General features: G+C 47.7%; 1 protein-coding gene across 5 annotated transcripts in view; it reads left to right on the top strand.

The window, feature by feature from the left end:
• The first annotated feature begins 237 nt into the window (after positions 1 to 237).
• MAGI3 (membrane associated guanylate kinase, WW and PDZ domain containing 3) overlaps positions 238 to 8,583 on the top strand; it is a 74,144-nt gene continuing 65,798 nt past the window's right edge. For all 5 annotated transcript variants that reach the window (XM_050911327.1, XM_050911326.1, XM_050911325.1 and 2 more), the window contains exon 1: positions 238 to 559. In XM_050911327.1, the coding sequence (XP_050767284.1) occupies positions 238 to 559 (322 nt within the window). The remainder of the gene's footprint in view (positions 560 to 8,583) is intronic.

The raw sequence follows: 8,583 nt of genomic DNA, 5'->3' as shown, positions 1-8,583 counted from the left end.
CGGCGCGGCGGCCGGGGGGGGCGTGGCCAGCGCTGCCGACAGGGAGCGGCGGGGGCGTGGCGGGGCCGGAGGCGCGCGGCGGGGCCGTGTCCGGGGTCCGGGGGCGCGCGCGGCGGGGCGGGGCGGGGCGGGGCGAGGCGGGCGGGGCGCCGCCGCGGCGGGGCGGCAGTCGGGCGGCAGCCGCGGCCGGGGTGGGAGCGGCGGCGCGGGGCGGGCAGCGGCGCCCCGTGGTGCGGTATGTCCAAGACGCTGCGGAAGAAGCGGCACTGGCTGAGCAAGGTGCAGGAGTGCGTGGTCTCCTGGGGCGGCCCGGCGGGCCCCGACCCCGACCTCCTGCGCGGCGGCGCCGAGCGCGGCGAGTTCCCCTACCTGGCGGGCCGCCTGCCGCCGGGCGGCGAGGGCGCGCCGGGCCCCGCGCTGCTCTCGGGCAAGGCGCCGGCGCCGGGCGACGTGCTGCTGGAGGTGAACGGCACCCCCGTCAGCGGCCTCACGCACCGCGACACGCTGGCCGTCGTGCGGCACTTCAGGGAGCCCGTGCGCCTCAAGACCGTGCGCCCAGGTGAGCCGGCCGCCGCAGGCCGCGCCGCGCCCGCCGGACCCGCGGCCCGCCGCGCCGCTGCCCGCGCCGCCGCCGAGCCGGCCGCGGGTAGGCCCGGCCGCGCCGGCGCCCTGCGGGGCGGCGGGAGGGCCGCGGCGGGGTGCGGGAGCGCCCGCCCGGCGGCGGCGGCGGGCCGGGGCGCGGGGGGGGGGGGCGGGTGCCGGGCTGGGAAAGTTTGCTCGGCGCCGGGAGGGCGCCTCCGCCGAGCGGGGCGGCGGGCGGCGCGGGGCCCCGGAGTCCCGCCCCGGCCCCGGGGCGGCGCTGGCGGGCGGCGCTCGCTGCCCCGGCCCGGCGGGGACCGCCGGCTTCGGCAGCGGGCTGGCCTCCGCGGGCCGGCGGCTCCGTCCTGCCGCCGGCGCCGCGGCCCGCGCCGGGCCGCGGCCCGTCCCGGTGGCCGAGCCCGGGGGCGCCGCTGGGCGCGCCTGTCCCGGCGGGGCGAGGGCCCGCTCCCCGGGCGCTGCCGGCCGCCCCTGCCCCCGCCGTGCCGGGCGGCTGCGGCACCCGAGCGCAGCCCGGGGGTGAGGGGCCGCTTGGTTTCACGCCGCTGTATTTCGGGTCCCTTTGTGGCTGTGACACCCGTGCGGGGCTCGGCGGAGCGGGCGGCGGTCGCCTGACGGGGCTGAGCGGAGGTTTCGGGTGACGCGGTCGCTCCCGGGAGGGTCCCTGCCCGCCGCCGCGTGTCTGCGGGCGGCAGCGGCTGGCTGGCAGCTGGGCATCGGCCGTCCCCAGAGTTCGGGGTCCGCAACTTGAAGAAACAGCATTTCGTGGTTTTTCACGGTGTTTGTATCACCTGCTGCTTAGAGGCGGGCGAAGGGTCGGTGTTAAATGCTCGGGACTAGGGAGGGTGGGAGCATGGCTTGTGAGGATGCCATCGCTGTCTCCTGTTGGTTTCTAATTTGCCAGAGACAGACACCAAGAACAAACTCTGGGTGTTCTTTTTCCATCGATTTGGATTAATTTTGAGTGCACTTTAATTAGCTAATGATATCAGATCATTGTGGTAAAATCTTCTTTATCAACATGCCTGTCAAATGTCAAGTTAATGCTGAATAGTGGTACCTGCAGTCACGTGAGCAATGATTCACAGTGTAACGAGCTTCAGATTTACCGCTTTCTTGGTCAGACAGTCCAGGTGTGAGCGTGATGTGCACAAAGAAACTGCCCTTGGTAAAACCATTTTTCTCTGAATCCCAAGTGATATCGGTATTTCCATGACTGAAGTCTGTAATATTTCTTATACAGCTTCGCTGTTTAACACCTGTCTTGTACTTCTTTCATAACTGCTGGGTTGCTATTTGACTTTAGGTTATACATACTTTAAATCAGATTTTCCTCATTTGACCACTAATGAAAAGTCATCTTCTATATAGAGACTGCGCAGTTGGTCCTGATGCATATCACCTGTTAAACAATTTAAAAAACAAAACAAAACCAAACCCACACCTTAAAAGCACCTACAGAAGCCTGGTAGGCTTTGAAAGATGTCTTTATTTCTAAAATTGGAAATCCCGTCTGAATGAAGAAAATATAAAAGAGATAAAAGAGCAAACAGCTGCAAGTTAAATGCAAAATAAGAGGATTAAAAAAAATTGAGGAACAAATTGTTTAAGATAGAAAATAATAATAAATCTCTTTTAAAAAGAGAAAGCTTGTGGAAGATGAAACTATAGTTAGAAGATCAAAGGAACTTCTTGTGTTTACTATGGAGGGAAATAGGGGTACTCCTGTACTGGGACTTTCCATAACAGAGAGATGTCTCAAACTGTCAAGTTAAAACTGGCAGAAAATATTTAGAAGAAATTGATACCATGAATAGTAGAAAATGGCCAGAGCCGGATGATGTTCATTGGGAGTTCCAGATACGAAGTACTAAACAGCAGTGTGTTGCCTGTGCCTTAAGTCATTGGTGGTGTGGAAGGGGTAGGAGGTGGGGAATACGGTGCCAATGGGAAAAGGGTCCAGAAGATCAACAGGACTGACGTCCGATTCCAGCAAGTTGGTTAAAACTGTAGTTACGAATGAAACTCTTGGGCATGTGAATAAATACTATCTAATGAGGAGAGGGGGTTGCTTTTTAGAAGAAAATGTTAGTTTTTGAAGGTTCACCAGTTGGTTTAATCAAATTGAAGTATTTTGGTGCAGTGGATTTTCAAGTAGAGTTTCAGCAAAGTGTCAACAGACCTTGAATAAGGCTCTCGCCGAGCGAGCGTTGTGTGGCAGTGTAGCTGCTGAAAGATAAGAGCAGAATTCTCCTGTGGGTTAGTAACTGGTTAAAATACAGGAACGGTTTTCTCAGCAGAAGAAAACTACTGCTGGAGTCTTGCAAAGACCTGTGCTGTTTAGCATAGTCATCCAGAGCTTGTAAACTGAACGCTAGGTTGAGTTGTAAAAAGAGAACTAGCATTTTTATGCTGATTTTATATAACTTTTGGAACAAATCAAACTGAAGCTTCAGATCCAGCAATTTTTCCCATACTGGAACATATTGCAAGCTTATTTACCACATCAGATGATTTTTGCAGTAATTTTGTGTTAGACTTAGTGTCCTTAAATACAGTATTTCAAAGCATACTGTTTTTCTTGGTTGTTTGTTTGCAAGATTGGCACAGTAGCGCTCAGTGGCAGCATTCCAGTTAGGGTATATGCAATTAGGAAAGTTGTTGACAAGGCGTTCCCTGTGAAGACCTGTGACTTTGAGTTTGGCTTCCCTTCTACCCCTTGTGATCCAGAGCAAGCTAGAGTTGCTGACCTTTGGAAGGCAGCCGGGAAGATGCGTGGGGTTGTGTGGGTGGTGGTGGTGAAGGGAGCGAGGGCTGGGGAGCTGGCAGTCCACGGTACGCTCATAATATGTCTGAATTCTCAGAGACCCGTAATTGCATTACTGGTTTTCAAGGTCCTGTGTTTCATGTTTTGCTTCAGTCAAAACTGCTCTCTCAAATGAACCATCATGTTGAAAGGCATGGAGTGCCTCTGCCAGCAGGCCTTTGTGTGCCCGATGGCTCTTCAGATTTGAGTGCTATTGGGACAGAATTCTGAGGGGATCCAACTTCAGGGGTCTTTACCACAACAGCGAGGAATTTGTTGCCTTGTCTCTGGATTTTAGGGTGCATATAGGGCCTTGATGCTCATGGTCTGCCTCCGCATTTTAGAAGGGCAACTTTGGTGTTTAAGAGCTGGCTCTGTCTCCCAGGTGAGGTCTGTGCAGGTGCCCCAGTGGCCTTGAACAGCATGTCGGGGGACTGGACTGCTTTATTTCAAGTAGTGATGTAGTCCTTCATTAGAGGCAGCAACAGCTTTAGTTGACAGCAGTGAAATCTATCTGTGATATTTCTAGCAAGCTCATAGAAAATTTAAAATGGAAATTTCAAGATGCTGTTTAGTCTTGTTTGATAAGACACTTGAAAGATATGAAAGTTAATTTGAACACCATCTGTTAACTGCACATCACAAATGATGGACCATTTTGTTGATGAAGAAATTTGTCCTTCCCTTTCTTGCTCTGTCCTTACTTGCCAAGGAGAGAGAACAAGAGCAGTGTGCCGCAGGCTGGGGATGAGTGTCGTCGGTGCCGCCGCCGTGCCCCAGACGAGGCCTGGCTCAGGCGCATGCAGGCTAGCTGGAAAATCTTCGGTTCCAGTATCAGCAGGGGCTGACATAGCAAAGTCTGCAGAAGGCCAGTCTTCAGCTCTCTGCCAGTACACTGGGACTGATGCTGGGATCTGAGTTGTCTAAATAAAAGTTAGAGATCCCTTCATTCTAGTTGATGTTTGAGATTATAACCAAACCTCTATTTTTGTATAATTCATCATCATCTTGATCAGATGAGCAAAACGGCAGTATAGAGAAATAAGGCTTTTTCTGCAATGTGATATTTGTATGTATGTGCACGCATGCTAACGTAGGCCGGCTTATCATAATGTGTGCATTTGTATTTTAGCCACACTTGATAAGTGCTGGTTTCAAGCTAATTGCCTGCTTACATGCATCCAAACGATGGCTGCCGTGTGGTTTGAGGACCTTCCCTGTCCAGTGTTACTCGGATTAGTACATTAGCCTTGTAACTAGCTGGTGCTGCTGCAGGTTCTTTTTTTCCTTAACAGAAATAACTAAAGCATTTTGCTTTAGTCAAATCCATTGTCTTCTGAGTGCTAAGTAAATCCTCTAAAGGTACCTACTAGTTGCATATGGCATTCAGATTTAGCCACAAAGAAGTTTGTATGTGCAGGCGAGCCTGCTTGCTAGAATACTCATCAATGTAACTGTGAATGCCTTCTTCATAGCAGCATGGTAGCCAAAATACATCAAAACTACGTTGCAGACTTAAAGTAAGAAAAATTACTGATTATCTGCAAGTTCCTCTTTCTGCAGCCTGAGTTGCCAGATACTACGTAGGAAGGAATGTGTTTTCCTTCCAAACTAAGGAGCTTTGATGAATACAGCTACTTTGTGGCAATTATTATGGTTTCATGGCCACTATAACTAGCATCTGGGAAGAAATGGGCAGAGTCTTGTAGCTCTTCCACTTGAGAAATGCTTCCAGAGCAGATAGTTTCATCCCTTGGATTATTGAGAGAATGCATGTTGGCTCCACTGCTTCAAAACTGATCTTTAATCAAAAAATGCAGCAAGATTTAAAATGGTGAAAAGTCCTATTTAGACTAATTTTTTCTAATAGTCTTGGTGCTCCTGAAACTATTAAACCTTGATTTCCTATATATTTGTTTCATAGCTGACTTTCACAGTCATGGCTGGAGTTCTTCCTCCGACTGGGGCATGCATTTGTTACGTCCAGTCTGGACTGCCTGGCCTGCAGTAAGTTGTCAGTTTGTGCTTTGATTTTTCTTTTTTTCCCAGCTGGGGCACGTGGAAGACTCCCAGCTCACACTCACAGAACTCATGGGATCTTTATTTTTTTCAGTCCTTCATGTGGTTTACAATACATACAGTACACCACAGTCCAAAGCTGATGCTTTGTGTGTGCTCAGCCCACACATAGTCTGCAGCCTTTCAACGTGACATCTCTAACTACTTCAGATCTATTGCTTTATTTGAATTACGATGCATTAGTACAGAGAATGAGATGACTGACAGGTGGATGTAATACTCTGAAGTTCTCAGTACCAAACTGATTTTTTTTTGAGTCAATATCTTTCACTAAATCCTGTAATGCTCTTGAGACTTGAGGATCTTGAAGCTAGCAAGGCCTTATCTTGCCAAAATGCTCTCCTGATCAAAATCTAGTACAGGCTTACGAGAAGACAACTTATTGCTGGATGCGTCTTCTCACATGACTGTAAAATTGCATGGTGATCAATCCCTAATGCCTCCGTTACCAACAGGAGTTAATGGCAGTGTTTAGAAGTCTGCTTGTGCATGGGGGTCCCTCCTCTGAAGCAGAATGAATGAAAACGGTGATGACAAATACAGTGACTCAGATCAGGATTCAGCACTTGAGACATAATACTCGAAGCTGAGTATATAAGGTTCATTTACATTTTTTCTTGTGCTTGAGGTAGGTACAAAGCCTCCATGTGGGGGTAAACATTTGCATGTTTGGCAATTAAGGCAGAGAGGAGGGCACGCCGCACTCCGAGGCTGTTTTCGCAAAATCAGATGAATTCTAAATGTGCCGTGTTAAAACAGAGATCAGAGTACACACTAGGATAATTTTGCCTCTCGGAGGAAAGGCATTACCCTAATTCTGTGTTTCTCTGGAAGCTGGCAGTAGGCCAGCTTGGTGATTAAACAGACTAATGTGTTACTCTGCTAGTCTGAGGAGTTGAGGCAGCCAGCTCAGGTCCTTCAGTCCTTGGTGCGCGTTAGGTGGGGGGCTGCTGGATGCTGGTGTGGAAAGCTGCCCTCCCTGCTTGAGAGTGCGTGGGGAATGGATCCATTTTTATACAAAAGAAGGAAAGGTTGATTCATTTTACCACACTGTAAGAAAAGCCCAAAACATTCAGGGTTGCTATAATGAATGTGTAGGGTATCCCAGTTTCATGAAACTGGGCAGAAGACAGATGTGCAGTCTTGAAAAAGAAAACTGAACAAGAAATGCTTTCTGCTGGAGGCTGTCATTTCTCTAAAGCATTGGCAGTAGCAGTGGTGTGTCCTACAGCAGTTTGAGAGCTGCCTTGCGCAAAAAGCTATTAGCTTGCGTCTCAGATGTGTGGATGCAGAGGACTATCAAGCACTTGCCGAGGGATGGGTATTAGTATGTGCATGTAATTTATAATCTTGTTTCTCATATTCATCTTTATATAAACATATTATTCTTGGTGTAGAACATATTGCCTTTCCCTTTCGCATACTCCTTTGTTTAAATTTTACTGCGATGAGTACTGCGTTAATGATTTCACCATAAATGTGCTCTAATTATTCTATTCTTTCTTGACGTATTAGTTTCAAATGATAACGAGGCCTCATGTGGCTTTTGCTATTGTGCTGCTTAACACCATGGTTTTAATTTGTACTTTTTTGTTCCCTTCAGGAGAGCCGTTCTCTTCCCTGTACCGTTCGTTGATGTGTCTCAGGAGAGACCCAGTAGAGTAGCGCAGAGTAAGGCTGGCATTTACCTGGAGCTGGCAGCAGAGCGGGTAGCGCAGTTGGTGTTCTTCTGCAAACCCACCTCCTCTGTGTCCTTGTCCCCTGCTTTAGGGGAATGAGACTTTTGCTAGGACTGAATGATCGAGCATTTGTATTCCAGTTATTCCTGGAAGGAAATTTTCTCATTCAGGTAGACAGTTTTGATTGAAATTCTTACATATGTTTATGTTGCTTTTCTATTTAAAAAAAAAAAAAAAGCTTAGATTTACATGCCAGCATAGAACTTGTTTAAAATCCTTGAAACTAATTTTGCCACTACTCTGCAATGGCAGGATGCTTTCTCTTCTATGTGAATGAAGCCAAGAATGAAATAAACATGAACCTTTATTAGAAGCCATGATTTCAACAGCAGATTTTGTCTTTGTAATTTTTGTCTAGGTATTGCTCTTGAATTCTTGGCTGGCTTTAATGAAATGCTAGTCAGTTGTAGAAAATGGCTGGTTTTTATAGCTCTCAGAAGATACAATTTGCTTAATTTTTTTTAAAGAATTTTCATTTTGCTTTAATAAAACAAAGACACTTTAAAACTGAACTGACTTTTTAGAAAATTCCTGAAGTAAACAAGCTGTGCTTGTATAACTTGCTGTGTACTGTGCTCCTTTATTATTGAAACATCTGCTTCAAGGTATTTTTCAGCTGATAGTTCTTAAAAAAAAAAAAATCTTAAAATATAACAAGGATTGTGCATTCAAATTGGCAGCTGAAAAAATTACGCTAGTTTTGATTGTTGCTCTGTTTTAAGGTCTTTGAATTCATTCTTCTGGTTCTTGTTTTTGATTCATGATGCCTCCTTTTAAGAAATATCTTGTTGTGTTCATGGGCTGTTAGTTAAATCACGTCTTGTTCCCTGAATGGGAACAATTTTCTTCTTCAAAGCAATAGTATTCCTGAGAGTACTAGATTTGGATTAAGAAAAATATGATCTCTTTGTATTTGAGAATAAATTCCTTATTTAGTTCTGCTGAACAGAAAGTGAGGGGAAAATGCAGTAGGAAGATTGCAGACTTGTATTGATCTGTCACACCATCATCAAAACCAGAATCCTAAGTAATTCATCGTCTCAGTTGCTAATTGGTATTTGAATCTGTGTTAAATTAATCTTTTTTTGGGCCCTCAGTGGGCCACAGTGGGAATGGGAGCTGCTCCCAGGTGTGACATACCAGCAGTAGTTGAATATGATGGGCTGGCTTCCAAGCTCCTCAGTTTTAAAAGCAAGAGCATATACTTTTGGTGAAAAGGGGAGTATCCTAGGAAGGGTATTTGTCAGTGTGGTATCAAGGAGACTGTAAAGGTGCTAATGCAGAAAAGGGGATTGCCACTGTGGGTGCAGCAAGTCGAGGGATGCTGGGGTTTATGTAACTTTTTCCATACTGGATGTTAAA

This window comes from Gymnogyps californianus, chromosome 27, assembly GCF_018139145.2.
Source record: "Gymnogyps californianus isolate 813 chromosome 27, ASM1813914v2, whole genome shotgun sequence".
Taxonomy (NCBI): Eukaryota; Metazoa; Chordata; class Aves; order Accipitriformes; family Cathartidae; genus Gymnogyps; species Gymnogyps californianus.
The sequence above is the reverse complement of the archived record's forward strand: the minus strand, read 5'-3'. Positions and strand labels throughout refer to the sequence as shown.